This window comes from Lonchura striata, chromosome 10, assembly GCF_046129695.1.
Source record: "Lonchura striata isolate bLonStr1 chromosome 10, bLonStr1.mat, whole genome shotgun sequence".
In the NCBI taxonomy this organism is placed as follows: domain Eukaryota; kingdom Metazoa; phylum Chordata; class Aves; order Passeriformes; family Estrildidae; genus Lonchura; species Lonchura striata.
In genome coordinates, this window is record NC_134612.1 from 2,254,670 (window position 1) to 2,276,124 (window position 21,455).

General features: G+C 39.4%; 1 protein-coding gene across 2 annotated transcripts in view; it reads left to right on the top strand.

Moving 5' to 3' along the window:
* Positions 1 to 21,455, top strand: part of CAB39 (calcium binding protein 39) — a 41,283-nt gene that overhangs the window by 12,384 nt on the left and 7,444 nt on the right. For both annotated transcript variants that reach the window (XM_021555764.2, XM_021555765.2), the window contains exons 2-4: positions 8,546 to 8,702; positions 16,053 to 16,217; positions 20,006 to 20,124. In XM_021555764.2, the coding sequence (XP_021411439.1) occupies positions 8,589 to 8,702; positions 16,053 to 16,217; positions 20,006 to 20,124 (398 nt within the window). In that variant the 5' untranslated portion in view covers positions 8,546 to 8,588. The remainder of the gene's footprint in view (positions 1 to 8,545; positions 8,703 to 16,052; positions 16,218 to 20,005; positions 20,125 to 21,455) is intronic.

Below are 21,455 nucleotides of genomic sequence, written 5' to 3' on the forward strand. Positions count from 1 at the left end.
TAAAGAAAATTGTTTCTTAGAAGATTGTGGCTGGAGCAGCCCCAGACCAGTTCTTGCAGTTTAATTGTTCTCAACTTGTGTTCAAAACAAAATGCACTGAAAGGGCACGTGTGCTTCCCTTGTGCTGGTACTTGGGAGTCTCACTCTCCTTCCTTATGTGGCCAACTCATGTTAAAGTGATGTTTTCCCCATGCCCATTGCACCAAGTTTCTGGTTTGGGCTCAGTGCTGATGTTGTGTGTTGTGCTGTTTTCCTGTCCTTCACCTGGTGGGTTGCTCGCACTCAGCTGATTTGAGTTATTAGAACATGTCAGCTCTAGGCCATATTTCACAATTTGAAATAAATCAGAAATGAAACTTCAGTGTCATTCTGCCTCCACTTTTGCCACTACTTCACTCCCAAAATTGACCCTTAGATGCATATCAGAAAAGCTGGTACAAAGTGAACCTCTGGAAAGGAATGGGAATAATACATGCAAAGGACTAGAAATAGTTACAAAGGAGATTCTTGCTTTGCATTTTTGCTTCCAAGGGTGAGTAGAATGGCACGTACAGAATTGCAGCATTTTTTGTCATGGAACAAATATTCTGGGATTTGTGATGATGCAGTACAAGCAACTGAGCCAGCAGAGGATTGACTGGATACCAGTCAGGTGTTCAGAGAAAATGGTTTCAGCTTCTGCCTGGGCAGACGTGGGCATATTGTCTGACAACTTTCCTTGAAGCTTCAGGTAAGTTCTTTGGTTGGTTGTGCACAGTGTGCTACAGACGGTAGTTGCTTTTTGTGATGGTAGGATTATTATTGTTTTTATTAATTTTTAAATATACTTTCCAAGGAATGGGTGAGGCATTTACATGCCTGTCTGTATACCATATTGCAATACAGCAGTAAGGTTTGTGGGGAAATGGATGGGTGGGGTAACTCTAAACAGCACACCAGGGAAAGAAGCTGAGTCATAAGATTTCCTTCAGCATGGAGACAGGCTGGGATCTCACATTCTAAGCTTTAGTATTAACAAGCTTTTCTGCTTATGTTGGATCTCTGAAACCCCTTAAAAGCAGCGGTACTATTTAAAATCAGTTTCTACTTAATGTTTCTGTAGCTGTGTGTTAAACTGCAATTTCTATAACAATGTCCAAGTCACAGAGTATAATGTGGTTTTAGGGGGCTGCAATGAGCTGGTGGAGCCCAATGGCAGTGGCTGCCCTTTTCTTTTTCCAGTGTGGTGCAGGTGTCTGCTGGAGAAGGAGGCTCTTGAAGACGAAGAAGGATCAGAAAATTAATTGAATGGCAAGAGGGAAGCCTGCTTAATGAAAGGAATCAGATGGCATTTGGTGCTAAAGAAACAAGCAGGGCTATGAACTGCCAGGGTTTTAATTGCTTGGAAATATTCAGAAAGTAAGAAGCTATGTCCCATTATTAATTTCATGTTTATCTAGAAATTTATTTTCCAATGTTACCCTTTTTTTTCTGAATCCATTGAATTAATTATTTTTGTTCACTTCTGTGTTCTCTCTGTTACAGGGGGGAGTTTTTTTCTTCATGATTTTCATTTTTCCCTGAATTAAGTTGCCATTTTTAAAGAGGGGATTTTTTTTTCCATTTTAATCTTTAAGTGGGTCACACTACAAGTACTTCTGTGATGCAGAGTTGTGAAACTGCTTTTGAATGACATTAAAGCTTTTGTGTGCTGCAGACTTGATGGAATAGGTTAATAGTGAATTTTAAGAAAGATGCTAGTGTTCCTTGCTGGGTGGGACATGCCAAGTATGAAATGAACATTCATATCCTTCAAGAAAACTTGTATGTATGAATTATATTCCTCACAAAATTATCACAACAGATCCAAATAGGTCATTGGTGTAGTTCTTTAATCCACATTTTAAAGTTATGTTGAAAGAAATAGTGAAAAGGTGTGTGGAAGTATTTAGAGGATAGCAAAAATGCCTTAGACCTGGCCTATACTGTTAAATTTTGCCAGTAATTACCATTTACAAGCAGAGCCATGCTCTGCCATGGAAAGCCGTGGCTACACTGAACAATTCAAGTTGGAGCCTTGAAATACATTGTGGTGTGGCTCCTGTTCTTTATCAGTCTCATTTCCTGTGTAATAGGAAAATTTTGCAGGTGAGCTTGTGTTAATGAAGTGATCTACTTAGACACATATTTTGTATGAGAGGCTGTTGTGTTTTAATCTGTTTAACATATTCAAAAGAAAAGTAAAGAACTGTTTTGGTACAATACTGAAGCTCTGGAAAACCTAATCTAGTGGGAGAATATATATATATCCAGAATGAGGATACTGAAAGATGTAGTAGAACACAGCACATGAAAAATGTGCAAGAATCTTTTAATGAGGAATGTGAGTACTCAGATCTAACTCGCTGAAGGAAATGATGGATGCTGCCCTCAGTCACTGCACTTGTGCAGTCAGAAGTGGTAAGGCCTTTGAGGAATTTGTGCTGCAGGCAGGAATTTGCAGTGATGAGCTGGCAGCAATATTCCAGATGCTTCCCAGTGGCACCTGGCTGCTGTCCTCCCGTGCTGCTGCAACATGTCTGGGACAAAGCACACTCAGAAAGTACAGGCAGGAACTTCAGCTGCCGAAATACTCTGATAGCTGGTGACATTTCATAATCTTGTACAAGAGGCTTGAATAGCTAATAAGGTGTCGCTTCCGGCTTTGAAGTACTCAATTTTTTTTTTTCCTAAGGAGCATGGTAGCTTGTATAAAAAATGGTTCTCGGATCAAAGGCATGGCTGTCAGTCTTCCTTTGGGATGCTGGGCATCTCTGAGAGTGAGACAGTGCTTTTAAAAATGCATAATTTCTTGATCTGTTCCTGGTTTTATCATTCCAACCAGACTTCACAGTGGTGAATTCTAGCTGTGCTAACAGCCCCTTGTAGCCATTACACCTCAAGAAAACTGATTTATGTTATTATTTTCTATACGGGCTTAATGATCCCTTTTAATCAAGACGCATGGAGCAGTGGGTTCTGAGGGAAATCAGGTCTGTCAAGACAAACATGAGCTTGCTGCATTATATTTTTTTAATAACAACATGCCCCTTTTTAGCAAGATGCAGCATGTTGTGTCAGTAATAGGCTGATAAATTGTCAACTAAAAATCCACATGCAGTGCAGCCCCAGCTGTTTATTGTGAAACTAGGTATTTTGCCTTTAGAGACTCATTAATTTATTTAAGTGTATTTGCTTAAGCCATTCTCCTATGTGTTTTTGGCACTGTGGAAGATAATTGACACATGATATGATTTCAGGATAGAAGGTGGCAGCAGCTTCCCTCTACCTGGAGGAGGAGGAGGAGAAGCTGCTGTGCCCTTCCCTCCTGACTGCCTCAGCCATCTCCTCCTCCATTCCTTGGGCTGGGTGTGGCTCACAGCACTGGGTGCCTTGTACTGGTTTGTCTTAAGAACCTTTCAGAATTTTTATTTATTGTCTCTCATTTTTGTTGACTTTGTCTTCTGCCACTTTGGTTGGTTCAGTCAGCACGCTGGGCACTGGGACTACTATCAGGCTTCTCAAAATAACTGATGGAAAGTGACCTTGCCCCTCAGCCCTGCTGTTGGTTTGGCTCCAGCCTCACTACGAAGTGCTCTTGAAGTGTTCTTCTGGAGAGATCGGCAGCTGAGGGAGCTGATTGACAACTACTTCCTGCTCAAAGGGATGGTTTTTCTACATTCCCTACACCACTCATTGTTTATTTTCCTTTTACATGTTAGTTTTCTGGTGGCTTGGTGAGTGGCTCAGCTCACGGCTGGCTCGGCTGGCCTTGGCATAAAACAGGGAAGGGCTGTGGTGCTGGGAGCAGAGGGGCAATGGGACCTCCCCTCAGCAGGGTTTTTCCTCTTCTTTTCCTCATTAGGAGCTTGCAAAGAGAGTCACCTTAAATTCTTGGTGTGTATAAACAAGGCAGAAGGATGCAGCTGAAGACTTAGTGTGGTGCAATTAAATGGTGAGGGCCATAATAGAGTAAGGATTGAGTTTACTGCACCTGTTTGTTTCACAAAATTGGAAATGTAGGATTTTTGTACATTAGTTAAGTAGCATTTTGCATGGGGATAGGTGGTGGTTTGCTCTCTGGAGCTGGAGTATGTGTGGATACTTAATGCTTTATTTATGGATTATACTTCTGTGCAGAGAAAAAAAAGCTTAAACTTTATGTTGTGGTAAATTCATGGTATGTCTAAAGTAAAAATGCTTGTGTTTGCCTTTGTGTCCTTGCTTTTGGTGCTGGTATGGCTTTCCATTCAATTTCATCCCTTTCCCTTCTTCCCTTTGGAAGTCTGTGCTGGTGAGACCTTGGTGCCACCAATTCATTTGTGGAGTAACTCTACACATGTCAGTGCAGTCAGGAGTGTAATTGTACCATTTCTTCTACCTATATTGTTCTGAAAATAGTAGTGCAGGCATCTCACAGTAACAAAAACTTACTTCCTAAAACAAAAATCCACTTCAGTAAGTAATCAGGGTTTAAATGGTGACACACACTTGTGTTATAGAGGTAGCATATTTTCTGATCCTTCAAATAAAAAAAACTCAGCTACATGACAGACCATGTTCCAGGCTACTGTATCTATACTTTAGAGAATTTAGATTAATTAAAGGAAAGGAATCTGTTTATCATGCTTCTGTATTTGTTCCTGTGCCTTTTTTTTCTGCAGGAGGGCTGTCCTCACAGAAAAATGCTGAGGTTTTTTTACTCAGCAGACACTTTAAAATCTTATATATGGAATGGATTTAAATTGGATATTATTGATTGTGTGGTCAATCCAGTGAACAAAAAAAAAAATATATTACAAAGCCTTATAGATAAAGGAAACTGCATGGATGCCTGGTGCATGGACAGAGCTTGAAGTTACATACTACCTGTAACAGTGGGGCTACTAGCTCTGGTTATTAAAATAGCCCAAATGTCCCAGAGTGCCCGAGTGTGTCAGTGGAACTTCAATCTCTGGGTGTTTGGCCGTGTGCCATGTTGTTGTTTGATGGTCCATTGGTGTTGATAACATCATTTCAGATTTCTATTTGTGGCTGTGACCCTGATGCTTTGAGGACCTTAAATTTTGTTGCCTTTGGCCTACTTGAGTACTGCTGAAATCAAATGCATGCCTGAGAAGGCCTGAAGTTTGTGTAATATTGTGCATGGTCTCTTTTAAGAAGTGAATGAACGTGAGATTTCTGGGAAGGGAAGATAAAGCAAAGCAGCCCAGCAGAGCACAGAGCTGGCCATGTACTTGGAGCAGTTTAACTATCCTATGATCCTTTGTTTAGCCACAATCAGTGTTTTATCCTGAATTTGCAAGGCAGCCAGGTGCTAATATTGTGAATCAGTTATCATTTGACATGATGTAAGGCTTATTTTTATTTACAGAAAATGTCATTTGATGTTGTTCCCTTTTTTCTTGTGTTGCAGATGTGGGTGGTGGCAGCCCTTTCCGATCCCACACAGATGTTGTCATTGTCTATTGTGCCCAGAGTGCTGCTGGGGGTAGTTCTGCTAGGCTGAAAAAGGAACAGCCTGTCTATGTTCTCCTGCATGAAGTACAGCTTTGAGACAAAGCACTGCTCCTGCTTTTTTTTTTTTTTTTTTTTGGCAGGATGTGGCACAGGTTTTTCAGTAACAGCATTTTGCTTCGGGGTTTATGGGATGTTCAGTCTTGAGGCCCCAGATGATGTTCCCAGCAGTGCCATTGCATTCCTTCCAGTAATAAAAGTGAAATGCTATAGACAGTGTATTTACTCCATTTTATATCATAAAAGCAATACCTTGAAGCAAAATGTCATCTTCAGTAATCAAGGATGTAGATTTTTTGGTGCTGACAGTTGTTCCTGATTTTTCTAAATTGCTTCTGAGAGGTTCATACAGGAACTTACCTGGATTGGAGGAAAATGTTTAGTATGAGTGTATGCTAGTGAGCTGTTATTAATTTATTATTTTCTATTAGATATGCCAGTATATAGAGTGAAGCTTGTGTATGACTTGAGTATGCATGTAAGTGTATCTGATTTACATAGAACCTGGAAGATTTCAGGAATAAATCAAAGCTATAGACTGTTGTTAATTTAAAGAAAATAATGGGCACTCTCTAGAGGCAAATAAAGTTTTACAAACCTATACCTTTGGCACACATAAGGACAATTGTTTATCAATATCCTATATTTCCATAGGTTTTGTATTATCCATATAGTGTTTTAGACTTTGGGAGTAGCATAGTTCTGATCCAGAAATTGAGTGTGCAGAGCTGTTTTCTTTGGTTTGTTTTATTTTATTTGTATATTGCTGTCATAGTAGATTTTGTGGTTCCATGAGTTCTTGTTCTATTGGCTGTTTTGATTCCTAGTGGATTTGCTTCTGTTTTAATGCATAATCCAAGGAGTTGAGACTGGCAATTTCTCGAGCCAGTCCTTCTCTGTTACATGCTATAGCCATCTTCCAGAATGAATAGGCAGAGTAGTTGTTAAATACTGCTACTCTCAGTGATGATATGCAAACATGAAAGAATCCAGATTTATTTTCAGGGCTCATCTTAATTTGGCAGAAGTAGTAATCAAAGGGAGAGATAAAGAGAACATTTAAAATGTTGCTGTGATGTTTGAGCTGTGTCATCTGTGTTGTGGGGAAATTGTGTTTATTTTCACACTTTCTAGGAAAAGTGTGAAAATATTGTTTTCCTTAAATATTGTTTTAAATACCATTGTATTTTGATTAAATAACAGTCAGTAGCAGTGCTTTTCTTAGCTTTAGGTTTCTGTTGCACTACATGTGATGAAGTTTGAGGCATAAAATTCTCTTGTCAAAAGAATGACCTGTGGGCACTTCTTGATCTCTTTTTATCTCCTGCTTTTGTAATTTCAGTGTTACAGTCCTTTCTTTATGCAGATTGTGAATGAGGAATTACTATAATGACTACTACAAAATAAATGCAACAGAAAGTCCTTGTGATCTGTTAAAGAATGGAAATGGCTGGTGGAAGGTCTCGTTTCAACCTTCCTGCTGATACTTCTATCTGGAAGCAATCTAATTAAAAACTACCTACCTTATGCTTTAAATCAGTTGCAGGCATGGAACTGTGAACGTATGATCTCTGTAACTGCTTACCTGAAATCTCTATTTATGGAAATTTATTTGGCTAAAGATCTGAGTTCTTCTGTTCTTACCTTTTAAATTGTTGCTCTTGGGCAACAAACTTATTTGGCCAGCCAAACTTATTTGTTTGAAAAATAAGAATTACTCAAAAATACCATTACATTGGGATTTTTCATCCCTGGTCAAAACTGTTGAGTAAGATCAGGAGTAAGGTTTTGGAGTTCCTGGTGGACAAGCTGGTATTTTAATCAAGGGTCAAAGTGCATTGTGTCAGATAAGAAACTTTAATCTGTACTGGTTAGAGTTGACTTGTTATTCATGACACAGACACTGCAGGGACATAGAAATTTGCTTTCAGGGTAAAGCCCCTTCTTTGGAATGACAGTGTAGGTTCTGCTCTGCCAGCTTCAGCTGTCTTTTGTGGCTAGCAGAAGTAGTGCTGTCAGCATTTTTTAATGGAGGATTTCCTGTTCTCTTCTGTCTAGATTAGAATTGTAGAAGTATACTTCAGGTAATTCACTTGTAAGATGGTTTTATTATTGTTTACATGTGTGTGTATGTGTTTAGTAACAAAGGCTTCAGTACGCTCATTTATTCCAGTAGTACTTTTCTATTTTGTACTCAGAAGAGAGTATATATATATGTATGTGTAAAAGTAAATTTGTGTAAATATACAGAAGAATGAATGTATTTAGATTCAAGTACCAGATATTTTTGGGGAAGAAACTTTCTCTTGTAAGACATATTTTATCAGAGAGATACACATCAGGTGGTGGTTTTAATGTTTTCAAGTGCTGTATGTATCCCTCCTAGGTGTCAAATTTTATTTTCCATAAAATGTGTGAGGATGAGACTGTGTTTTTGTATTGTTACAGATCTGAGCATGTCAGGACATGCCAGGTGTGTTGACAGGAACAGGCTGCTGTCTGTAGCCTTGCCTGCTTCGTGTTTGTGGGTCCTGCACTAAGGTGCAGACTTTGGGGTCTGCTTTGCATTTGCAAATTCATTATGGAGTGAATCTGGGTAAAAGCATGTGCAGTCATTGCAGGGCCCTGTGACACGGGGAGCTGTATGTCAAACATGTTGTGTGAGAAGGCATTTGGCTTGACAGCATTATTTGGGATAATTGATCCTTGTAAGTCTTGCCCATATGGGGCATGTGTGCAGTATGTGGCTTTAGATATAATTAATGTACTCTTTAATTTTCTCCTGAAGCGTAAGATGATGATCTTAATGTGAGTTCTTTTATTGTGTATCTTGTATTTTAAAATAAATAGAATTACAAGAATTTAAGTTTGTCATGACAAGCTCTAGTTTACCTGTCAAGGATTTTTTATTCCATGTATGAATACCTTTGCTATTCTTTCTTGATCTTTGTGTTGTTACACAGAGCTCAAGTTCTATTTTTAATGTACTTTCTTTCTCCTCCTTTTCTAGGTAAAGCAGGAGCCACAGAAGGAAGACCTTGTGGTTTGCAATCATGCCATTCCCCTTTGGCAAGTCCCACAAGTCTCCTGCAGACATAGTGAAAAACCTGAAGGAGAGCATGGCAGTTTTAGAAAAACAAGACATCTCTGACAAAAAGGCAGAAAAGGTACAGTTGTGATATTCCAGTTGCTAAACTGTATTTAAAAGTGGGGGAAAGGGGGCATTTATAGCTATTGAAACTGAAACAATTAGGAATTATTTTGGTGGCTTATACTCTGATAAAGGTTAATTTATGTACCTTTGAACAGGTGTGTGTCCTCTTGGTTGGTTGGCTTATGCCACTGGCATCTGATAATTATACTTAAAATGATTTGGCACTGTAGGACATTGCATTTTTTATTAATAAGCAGCTCACAGCTGTAGAGTGTTCTGGTGCTTGTGACCACCACAGTGCCTTCACTACTGCACAAGTAGTTCTGTCTCTGCTTGTCCGTGCAAATCTTTACAGAGCAGAGTGTCTCTTACTGAAGCTGAAGAACTTTGTGATTTCATGGATGGAGAATATATATTGGCTTTCCTGCATCTTCTTCAGCCCGCAGTGAGATGTGAGAAGTTCCTGTGCTAGTGCAGTTTCCTTTACGGGGTGTCTTGTACTTCAGGTTGTGTACCTGTCCCAGTCATTTACTTCTCGCTGGCACTCTGGATTTTACAGCTTGACAGGAACTGACCTCAAAGCTGCCTGTGTGCAGCTGCATCCCACTGAGTGAATTGTGTGGCAAAGGTTCAGAGGAGCACCCTCCTTGGAGCGTTTCCCAGCATTATTGAACTATTAGTGCCATTCTTGGTATCCACAGAGTCCCACAATCTTTTCATGTTCACCTGTTTTTAAGCAGAGTGTGGCCAACCCTTCTGTAGTCAGTTTCACCTAGATTTGACACGACTACTTCTAAAGATCTTAATTAAATTGCCATTTTAGTTCTGATATTCTTTAATAATTAGCATCTTCTACCCTTTGCCAGAATAGTTTCCTCTGATGCTTTTCCTCTTCTATTGGAGAGAAAAATGTTACATTCTGTTCTGTGGGTTTGTGTGAAGGCTGGAAGGATTTTTATTTGCTGCTGCTTTTCTTCTGTCTCTAACTTCTGCCAGGAAAGGAGGGGTAGGTGCATTCTGAAGAGTCTCTGTTGAGGCACTGTGTCCTTTTTCTTGGCCTCACTAGTTCCTGGAGATGTGGCCTGGTCTTAAAACCTGTGCTCTTTTGTGTCCTTTTTTTCCTGAGACCCTTAATGGGGAACAGACCAGCTCATCCCATAGTGTGAAGCTGTGTCCTGTAGCACATGCCTTTGTTCCTGATGCTGTAGCTGAAGGTTGGTATTACCATTTCTTCTTGCTGGCCTTTAGTCCCACACCTCCATCTTTTTGAAAGACCTCATTTCTGTGAGGCTGTTGCTCTGACAAGAAATAATGTGCTAAGCCTGTGTCATAGAGCAGGTAGCACATTGTGCTTGCAGGAGAACAAAGGCAGCCCACATTCACTAGGTTAAGTGTGAATGCAGGAGAATGAGCCTGGGTATGGTACTGCTGTTCCCCATCATCCTTGCTATTCACAAAGTGAATAAATCCCAACACTCACACCACCAGTGTCCACATCTCATGAGAGATTCATCAGAAAATAGTTGTTTCCTTGGCAAGGCAAGACTTAAGGAAGGTGACTGGTTATGACTGTTTAGTTCAGGTCGTTTGCTGGAAAAGTTCTTCCATATCTTATGGACCAGTCATCAGATCTTTGAGGGCACAGCTCTGTGAGCAGACATCCTGAATTTGTGCCCGCTTCCTGTCCAGTCTGTAGAAATGACCGGAGTGAATTTGGAGCTATAAGACAGGGGTCTGAGCAGTAGCCTGTATTAGAAAAGAACAAACATTTCTTCATGCCTATATCTCAGTATTTAGGCATCCTTTTCTCTTTCATTATCCCTTTTATTATAATGATCCTTTTTGCTGTGTAACTTTTTGGCCTCCTTTGGAGAAGAATTCTGTGCTGGTGGTAGGGTGGGTTCTGTGGCTAAATAGAAAAATTCACTCTCCATGAAGGCAAAAATTGCTGCCTGGTACTAGCAGGGGAGAAGGATGCAAAAGTAGTTCTTGTTTTATGACTTCTCTATAACAATGTGTCTCGTTAATTTTATCATTGCTGCTGTTTGATCCAGGGTGTGCTTTTGCAGCCTGTCATTATCAATGGTGTTTCAGTGCTGGGTCAGCTTGTTAAATACTCAGTACTGGTTATAAAAGTATCCATGTGGGATAAGGGACTACCTACTTTTCTTCCACACTTTCATTTCTTATAATACTGAGTTTGCTACTATGTGGAGAATCCTCTTTGACAATTTTGTTGCACAACTGGAAATACAGATTTATAAGAAAATTAGACCAATCATTTTCCCTGGAAGTTATAACGGTAATTATGTTTGAGCAGAATTCTTTATTTCTTTCAGTGCTTAGGCTGAAATTTAAAACTATTGATGTTTTGTGAACGGAAACTAAAAATCAAAGGAGGTGATAAAGATGTTTAAACCTTGGACAATGTGTGTTCCTGTACATTCTTTATAATCAAAATGGAAGATATTCTTCAAAGTAAAAGATATAAAACAATAGTAATGTCTGTTCAATTATGAAACATTTTGCCCTGTAATACTGGAAAATTTGTTTTATAATAGAAAATCTGAAATTCAAGTGTATCCTAGTTACATGTTAATCTAGCTTTTGAGCTTAGTGAAGACTGGAGAAAAATTAACCAGGTAGTTCTACAGGTCATTTGAAATGTCCTTTAAGCGTGTGCTGCTCGTCTGGGAGCTGGGCTGGGGCTCACTTCTCCCACCTCCTTCTGTGCCACAAGCTCTGGTTTGCTGGCTGCAGTGCTGTGCTTAGCACAGAGGTCGAGGCTTGCTGTCTGTCAGTATTTGGGAAGGGAAATGAGATGTCAGGTGCTTCATAACTGAAATGTGTTCATCATTTATGCTGTTTGTTCTCCATTGCTTGTGCTCTCTCAGAAAGGGGGGCTAAAGGGAAGGAAAAGGAAAGCTCCTTTCCTGGAAGCAGAACCTACCCTTGATCTATTCCATTAGTTAGTCTTTATTCACATCTCTTCCTCCTCTTGGGCTGATCCCAGCATTTTCTCATAGTACAGTTCACTTGGTGTGTGGCACACATTTACTGTCGTGCGGGTAAATATTTATTCATGCAATCAAGTTGTTATTCACTACCTCTGCCCTTGGCTTGACCCGGGCCCAGCAGCTCCCTTTGGGCTGCTGGGTGGTTGTTGGAGCCCTGTTATCCCAGGCAGGCGTGGCTGGCCTCTCTCCTTGATGTCCCAGCTGTGAGATGGCTGCACCATGAGCTGCTTGGCTCAGCTGTGCCAGGGTGATGCTGTGCCATGTTGCCATAGGTCACATTTCATTCAAGGAGTTAATGCTGTCATTCATAAAGCAGTAAAATCCTAGATTTGTTACGCATGTGTGTACAGTTAATCTGTGGTTGAAAGAAGGCTAAAGGTTAAGTGATGTGCCTGGCCTCCAGTGTGGGGCTGTTACTCAAGGGGTAAAGATGAGCCTTCTTTAGGAAGTGGCAGGTGAGCCCTCGTGCCTCTCTTCTAATTGAACTTAGCTCTTCTGTGCTGTCTGCATGCTAAATGTCTCCTGGAAAATCATACAATCATTTCTGGCCTTTAAATGTGCTACTGCACTGATGAAGTTACCAATACATTTATGGAATTGTATGTTTTTTGTACGCATTTTGAAATCCAGCCAATTTAATAGTTATTAAAATGATGGTTTTTAGTTGTGATAGATACTGCTCTAGATTACTAAAGTTATTCACCCAGTACAGGTTCAAAGCTATATCTGGCTTATCATGCTGATGGATGTTTTCATTAATAGTGCAGTTTCTGTAACTGCATTATCCATGTATAGAGAGCCCACAGAGCCACTGGGGTTCCATAGGCCTGGAGTCTGCCAAGCTCACTGGAAATATTTCAGGACTGGCCATGTGTTCTTTATCTTTTTCTACTGTTCATAAACCCCAAATAATCCAGCTGTACAACTCTAGATAGAGTATTTGGGGTTTGCACTGCTTACCATTTAAGGAAATACTAAATTTTAGGGTATTTCACTGATCTTTCCAGAGACTGGAATAAATCATAGCTTTGAAGACGTGCAGTTATTCTGGTGTAACAGTCATATGTGTGACTTCATGGTGTCTGCTTTTATTTTTAAATAGTATCTTCCTGTGCTTCATAAACATAGAGAAGTAAGAAGTTCATCTTTTTTCCTTGCTTTACATTTAACTTTTATAGTGTGGCTTGTCCTCAGATGGTATTGATTTTCTGGCACCATTAAATTTCAAATATGACTTGCCATAAAATTTTCCTGTAAAATTCAGGTTGCTACTTCTCAATGTTGAGAGCATATAAATACAAATGTTAATACATTATAAATATAAATTTTAACATATAAAATCTATACTGTTTTATATATACTTATATAAAATATATACTTACACTCTATATAAAATGTATAGAGAGTATAGATATTCTGGATATGTAAAATATACTCTGGTCATATATTGTACTGGGATGTATTTTATATATTTGTATGTATGGTGTCTGATTGTTAGTTCCACTTTTGATCATGGGGTTTTTGATGAACCTCATTGTGTATTTTGATCTTTCTCTCCACAGAGGTTTTTTTCCCCTCTTAAAAGAGAGCAGTGCATTAGGCAATTTAAATCTCAGTATCTTAGAAAATCTTGCAAGTAATGCTAGCCAACCTTATCTTTCTTGATTCTTTTTGGTTTTAGTGGTTTTTTACTTGGTTCTTCACACTGACATTTAATATAGCATTATATTTTTCAGTCTAACTATCTAAATTCCATTCTGCATCTGAAATGGCAAAAATAGGTCTGCACATCCTGTATTTGTAATATGGCTGAGAGTTCATGGAATATACAAGACTAAGGAGGTTCTATAAATTTGTCAGGGTTTATTTCTAATCCTTTTGATATTGAATTTTAGAATAGAAGAGAAGTGTAGGGATGTTGTATTTTATGGAGGTGTAGTGCATTGATAGACACTGGTTACTGATACAATACTTCCAGAAAGCTCATACTGCAGTTTTCAGAAGATACCGAGAAATGTTCGCTGGAGTGAACAAGGCAGGGGCTTTGGTGTGTGGTGGTCAGACCCTGCTGCAAATTGCCTGGAGAGGTGGTGGAGTGTCCATCCATGGAGCTGTTGGGAGCGTGGCTGGCCATCAGCCTGGTCAGCTTGGCAGGACTGAGGTGGCCCTGCCTCCAGCATCCTGATGGCCTCCTGAGGTACCTTCCAGCCTCAGCTGTGCTGCTTCTTAGGGGATGTGGTTTAGTGGCAGCCTTGAGCTTAAAGGACTTTCCCAACCTCAGTGATTCAATGGTTTTGTCTCTTAACTACTGCTTTGTGCCATGCCAAGTTCCAGGGAAGCATATGCAGGTGGTCCTGGCAGTTGTGAAGAGCACTGAAGTCATCCTGTCTCTTACTGAGGTTCCCAAACTGTATGTTCATGTTAGGCTAGAAGGCTTTTTGTTTGGAAAACTTGTTTGGAAAGTTTGGAAAAACTGCATTATTTTCTGCCTGATTTCCAAGCATTTCCATTGCTGGTGTCTGTCTTGGACTGGTGGTGAAGGAGAGCCCTCAAATGTGGTTATTAATGTTGGGGTTGGGAGACTTGTCCTGTTCCCTGGGCTTTTGGTAGGATAAATTCTCCACCTGCCTTCTTAATTACAGGCATGCCTTCAATACTGCCATTGTTTTAGCTGAAATAGGCAGTTACTTGAGCTGCCTTTCTTCCTCTTTCATCTTGCTTTCTACATTAGTGTGCAGGGACAGACTTTGCTTCCTCTTCCCTTGGTAGCCATCCATCAAAGATATCTCTTCATATCTCCATGTCTGACAGATGTTCCTGTTCTTCTACAAAAGAGCTGTTTCCTCTGAATTTCAGAGAACAATCGTGTGGTGTAATTCTGGTCCAGCATGGTGAGCTGGTGTTCCCATTTCACGTTTTAAGGAGGTGGCGTGAATTGAAGTGGTCTTACTGAGCACCTGCTTCTTGCTGTTTTACCAACAGTGCACAGAAAATCCTTTGGGATTTCAATTGAGGAGGAGACAACTGGGACTAGGAGCTGGAGTAACAGGAAGAGGGAGGCAGCAGGGAGTGGAAAGTTGTGGAGGAGCTAAAAATGATACAGAGCCTTCTTAAAGGTCATGGAATCCTTGCTTGCATACCTAGCAATGCTGGAATGGCTTTAGCTTGAGTGGTGCATGGGTCATGCTGATCCTAAGCCTCTCTGGATAAAAAGCACAAAAGAGAAATCTTTTTAAACATCCTTTATAATTCTGGCAATATCCAGAAAGTGGTAATTTTTTCACTTTATTAATTTTCCGTGAGCTATCAGTCATAAATACTTTACATTAAAGTGTATGCATACTTTGTTGGCAGGTTCATCTAATTACTAAAAAGCAGCGCACTTACAAACTATTCAGACTTTTTAGGTATGTGAAGAACCATTATAATTAAACCAGCTATTTATGATGATAATTTTCAGCATTTTGCCTCCAAGCTCAGTAAACATATATATTGAAGGAGTAGTTCTTTTTTGGTCCAATACAATGTGTTAAGATTCAGAACGGGTGTTTAGAAGTATTCTTATTGATTTATATTTTTTTTAGTTTTACTTGTGAGATAACTGTGTTTCCACTGTCGAGGGCTGCTCCAGCTCATCATGGCAACTTTGGAATTCCTCACAAGTGACAAGTCAGACCTGTTTGGCTTCTGTAAAGTGGGCTTCAAGCAGGGAAGGATTTTAGATCTTTAATTGTTTTGTTTTGAGTGTATCTCTTTCTGGGTCTGTTGGCCAGGTTGTTCTTGCATGCTGAGATAACCTGAAAGTTAAAGTTGGTTCTCCTTGAAGTTTTGTTTGTTGGAAAGACTTCACCCACAGTAACTGGAATGGGAGCCTGGTATTTGGCAAAACCTGATGTGTGCAGAATCTACAGGAGGGATAAGTTTGGTATCTCTGAGCAGTTCCCTAGGCACAGGCATGAGGCTCCATGTCATGTTTTCCAATCTGATCCCACACAACTGTTTTACAGAATAGAAATTCTGTCAGGTTCTTTTCATCCTATTGCTGTTCTTTAGGGGATTTTTGAATGAGAAGTTAAAAGGCAGTTAAAAGGAAGAGATTTTTACCTTTTGATAACTAAATTGTGTATGTCTTGCCTCTGCTTTTTATTGTTTGGGGTTTTTTTAAATGCCTGTCTCATAACAGTCTAATTTGCAGAAAGGCTATCTATTGTTTTTTTACCAGATTGCCATTTCCTGATTATTCCTCCCCCCAGTGGAAGTTTGCAGATGTTAAGAATAAAGGAATGTGCAGTTAGAAAGACAAATTGCATTGTTCTCTAACTGTATTGTTTTCCCATTTTCTTTAGGCGACAGAGGAGGTCTCAAAAAACCTTGTTGCCATGAAAGAAATCTTGTATGGCACAAATGAAAAGGAGCCCCAAACAGAAGCTGTGGCACAGCTTGCTCAGGAGCTATACAACAGTGGTCTTCTTAGTACCCTAGTAGCTGACTTGCAGCTCATTGATTTTGAGGTAAGAAAGGAGGTTTGACATTTCTTATATTCTGTATGTTAAACACATCTGAATTCCAACCACCTTAACTGGTCAAGATTCAGTCTTCAGTTTTTATTTTGTGCTTATGACACATCCATTAGAGAGACTCTTCCAAACAACTATGAAATATGAAATCTGTGAATGTAGGCATATCAACAACACAAATTTTAAGCAGATAATCTGCAGATAAACCTCCTATCTGGTGGTACAGTTCTGTTAAAATGACGGAATAATTCTGAATTGTTGTGTACACAGAAGGGCTAATATCATAATAGAAATCCTGCAGTGAGCACAAACCTTAATACTACAAGATGTATCTCTGTGTTCATCTTGCTACATCAAATTACTAGGAAGAGTAACAGAATTACTGTAGCATTTATGAAGAAGTTTACATATATAATTTAAAGCTGCTTTATAAATAGTTCAGTATTTTTCTCTTTTAAAAACAAGTGATGCAACCTTTTTGCTTTTCCTCGTCTTTTTTTCTGTTTATTAAAAATCAAACCCAAGTTTTTATTGATCAATTCAAAATAGCAATACTTACTTATATTTAAAGGCTCTCCACAAGCCTCTGTGGCATTTTGTCACCATGTCACGTGGAATAACTTAGCACCATGGAGAAAAATCTTATTTAGGTATGAGATGTTGCAGTACAATTGCATTTTTCTCTTTTCCCTGAGGTCTCACAAGAAGAGTGTGGTTGTCTAGGAAGGGAGCCAAATCCATGTATCTCACTCCACAGCCTCAACCATAAAGATCACCCCACTTAAGATCGCTTAAAAATGGGATTGTTCATAAACAAGTTGCTCACAATACTAACACAACAGTTTAAAGTCCTATTGTTGTTTGGCATTCCAAAAACAATGGCTTTCTTCCCTGCTCTTTTTTCTCTCCCCTCCACCCCACCCATAACTCCCTCTGATTTGTGTTTAATTGTAATACAGTGGTATTTTTTCTCTACCCACACAAGTGTTTATACCATACATAAAACATTCAGGCTGTTAAATAAGCACGGAAACCTGGGAAAGCTGAGAGGGAATGCTGAACTGGGATGGCCTTTAATTGCCAAAGAAAGGAAATCATGAAATGTTATCTGGATTCTGCTGACCTCTAGATTGGTATCAGCCTGGTGTTTACAGTTATTAGCAGAGGAAACCTTCATTATCCCCTGGTAATGAAGAATGATAACGATTTGCACAGGCTTGCTCTCATTAAGGAGAACTGTGCTTTTTATTAAGGGGACATGGAAAGATTGTGAGTTGTTTCCTGCCTGTGGCTCTTCTGCTGCTTTGTTTCAGGAGGATGTGATCCCTCCCTTGGAGGGAGAACGAGTCATTCACTGCTTTCTAGGCTGGGCCACGTCTGCTTTTTATGGCTGGCAGCTGGCAGACTGTCCAGCTATTGTTGTTACCTAGAATTAATGTCAACACACCTGTGCTCCAGATGTGCTCCAGCTTCCCAGCTGTTACAAAGCCAGTCAGATATTGCCCTTGATATCCCAAATATCTGTGTGGGTTTACAGCGTTTGAAGCAATTTTCTCGTTACTGATGAAAATACATATTTGATTTTTCTGGTGGTTTTTAAACTTGAAGAGTGGGTCTGGAATTTTTTTTTCCTGCTTTCCCACCACAGCTGCAGGTTATTCAGTGACAAACTAAACTTATTTCCCTTTCAGTCTCACTTCTGAAGAAGTTTTTATGTACAGCAAGAATAGACAGCTTATTAATAGACAGGGACTGTTCATTGTGACACTTTAACTGTCTCAAATGTACTTGAATCTGAATTGCTATGGTGAAAACAACCCATAGAAAAGTAAGAAGTGAAAACTAGAAAAGTAATAAATTTGATGTTTAAATGAAGAAAACTGTAGTTGTCCAGCTCTTGTCGTGAGCCCAGGCCTGTTTAAAGTGTTGCCCTTCCCCAGAAGCTTTCTCTTCAGTAAAGCAGTCAACACAGCCATCTCCTTACCAGTCTTAACAGTTACCAGTTATCCTTGCTGGTTTGCAGTGATGGAGATGGTATCCCTGGTGAAACTGGGTTTCTTGTTCTGTTATTTTGGGATTTTTAAAATGAAGAATAAAGAAAAACCCACCCAAACCAAAAGTGCCTTTTGCCCAGGGGAGCTGAATCCTTCTGTTGAGAAGACAATACAAGCACAGTGTCCCTCTCACCTCTGGCCGTCGTGCCTGTTGGCACAGGGTCAAGGCCTGTTGGGCTATGAGGTCACTTGGCAAGGCACAAAAGGTGCCAAAACTTGGCTGTGGGGCTGCTGTGTGCCAGGGGCAGCTCAGGGATGGGCTCAGAAGGAAATGCTGTCCTTGCTGGGGACTGCGAGGCGAACGCCGCGGCCAGCGCTGCGCTGCTGAATGGGACTTGGTGATTATATTATGTGGAGTTTGAGTAAAGCAATTCCTGCAAACACTGCCTTACTCATGTCAGAACAAAGAGTTCTGGTGTTGCTTTGGGCTGGCTTTCAATGGAATTGTAATTGAGAAAACAAGCGTTTACAAACAATCTCTTATATCCTGAAAACAACACTCCAGCAAAACTATCTGTGGTAATTCACAAACATGCCATTTGTAAAACTCCAATCCTCCTACGTTTTCATAAACATTTCATTTTTCCTCATGGAGTCCTTTTTACACTGATTAGAAAACAGAAAGAACTTTAAATAATTGATTATGTTTTTAAAATTCTTGCTAGTTAAATAAGCCCTGTATTTTGCTCAAAAGCTTCCTGGTGTTAGTCAGGAGATTTACAGCACAGCTAGAGCTTGTCAAGAAACATTTTATCTATCTAGGTTTGATGTAGATCATTAAGGGAACCTGTAGGTGGAGTTGCTTTACAGGCCTTTATTTGCAGGTCCAAGCTTAGTGCAAGCTGGCCTGGTCTTTTTGTGGAATAGATTTGATAGCACAAAATCCTGAAGGTATCTTTGTGCAGTCCAGAATGGACAGTTAATTGCAGAAATCCAGCTTTTAAATGGTGCATGTGAATGACAGTGAAAGGTGTTTATGTTTATAATCACCTTTTTGTTAGATGTCTACCAGTTTGCCATCTTCAGCTGTGGTCCAACAGAAGTAAAAAAAATGTTCTTTATTCAACAAGAACATTTCCAGTTCCTTTTACACGGTCTGGTGCTATTTTCGTGAAATTTTTTTTTGTGTGTAATTTGTGCTGAATTCCAGCATCCTGGTGTTATTTATACTTCTGTTGTATATTGAAAAATGTGAGACTTGCATTTTAGGTCAGTGGATGATTTCTGTGTGTATTATTATTCATTTATTTATTCCACTTTCATAAATTGCAGTTCTAAGTTGGATGTTAACACTGCAGTTGGAAATGCTCTGCACATTCTTAATGGTGGCATTGTGTCCCTAGACAAGGGGAGAGGATAATGGAATTTTGAAGAAATACACTTCCAGGCAAGAGCACAGTTAAAAACCATTATGCTGTTAGCAAAATCAAATATCAAATAAGCCAAGGAGCTTGATGCTACATAGAAATACCTGATGGAACATCAACTGGCTTTACTTTTGTAATGTAAATTCTCCGTGATCTGCCTGCAACGTGGTGTCATGTTTTGAGTGCTTTGGCATATTTGAAATGGGCATAAAGAAAGAGAATCTGTTCAAGATCAGAGTATGGAGGCTGCCTGAACTGCAGAACACCCCCAGTACGGCTGCACGAGGTGATGAGAATGTTTAATTGTTAACTTGCCTATGGACTTCCCTATTTTGTGTTTAACTGCTGATGTTTTTGACAGGGCAAGAAAGATGTTGCGCAAATTTTCAACAACATTCTCAGAAGACAAATTGGTACAAGAACTCCCACAGTCGAATACATCTGCACTCAACAGAATATCCTATTCATGCTATTAAAAGGGTATGTGCATTGTGAAGCATAAATATGCTTTTACGTGAAGTAAGGGCTTCTTAAATGCACAGAGCAGCAGTGAGTACTGACAAGTTTGTTCTTCCTTTGCAATATGCTTAATTTTATTTTATTTTTCCTTGGTTTTGGGATCTGTAATTCCCCAAAGTTAAGGAAAACTTAAGAAATAGAACCTCAACCATCTATGTTTGCATTAACTGAAAATTGAGAACTGTTAGTACTCTGAAATACTCTTACTGGGCTAGTAAGATGTTTTCCTTTCACTATGTTATTTGAGCCTTTTTAAACTATTGTCTTGTGAACTTACTCATCAACAGTTGAAGGCTGTTCTTTTTCCTTGTAACCACAGTAATTTCCAATTTGCTGGCCTGTCTTAGACTTCATAATGATTTACATTGCTTTATTGACACAAACACACCAACACAAACCTGATCAAAAAAGAATGATTCATGGCATATTGTCAGACAGCTTTTTCTTCCTCTCTTCCTGTAATATCTGGTGTGCTGGATATTGGAGGGTTCTGCCATACTGAATACATGCAGAGCTGCAGCTCTCAAACATGAAAGCAGAAAATAATTGCTTGCATTTCTATTAACATTCATTAAGAAAGTTCTGAAAATTGCAATTCCACTGTGTTATTTTGGGACAGACAAGCTCATCAAACATTAATAAACAATTTTTAAAAATACAGCTATTTATAAATCTAGCTTAGCTTCTGGGTAAGCGTGCTGTAGGTTGAGGAGTACTTATTCTACTTACTGTGATAACTCAAGGGTGTATGAAAGGGCCACTCATCTCAGTGGGATATGCCTGTTGTTAGCATTACCTGCCTATAATGTCATTTAAATGTTAGAGGGACAAAAGAAAATACACTAGTATTTTCTATTGTGGCACAATGCAAAAGAAATTATTGATCCAGTGCGTGTTCAAAATAAGTTACAAAAAAAGGCAAAGATACTTGAGGTGCAGAGACAGAAAACTGCTTTTTCAGCATGTTCTCATTGCTAAGTGGTTGAATAGGGGCTGCAACACTTTGGTGCTCACTTTTAGTCTGTGTTGTCACACTTCAGAGAGCTTTATCCTCACAGGGGTTATTGAAACTCATATTGATAAGTCAGGATGTCTGAAGTGGGCATTTAGCAATTTACATGTTACATCTGGTATCCAACTGAGACAAATTTATGTGAATTTAAACTGTGGCATGAATTACAAAACGTTCAGTAGACTTAAAATCTCCATGACAGGTTGAATGGGAGAGTATTGTAGGATTTAATGAAAATGGTTTCAGATTTTTTTTGTAGAGTAATATAGCTAATGCTCAG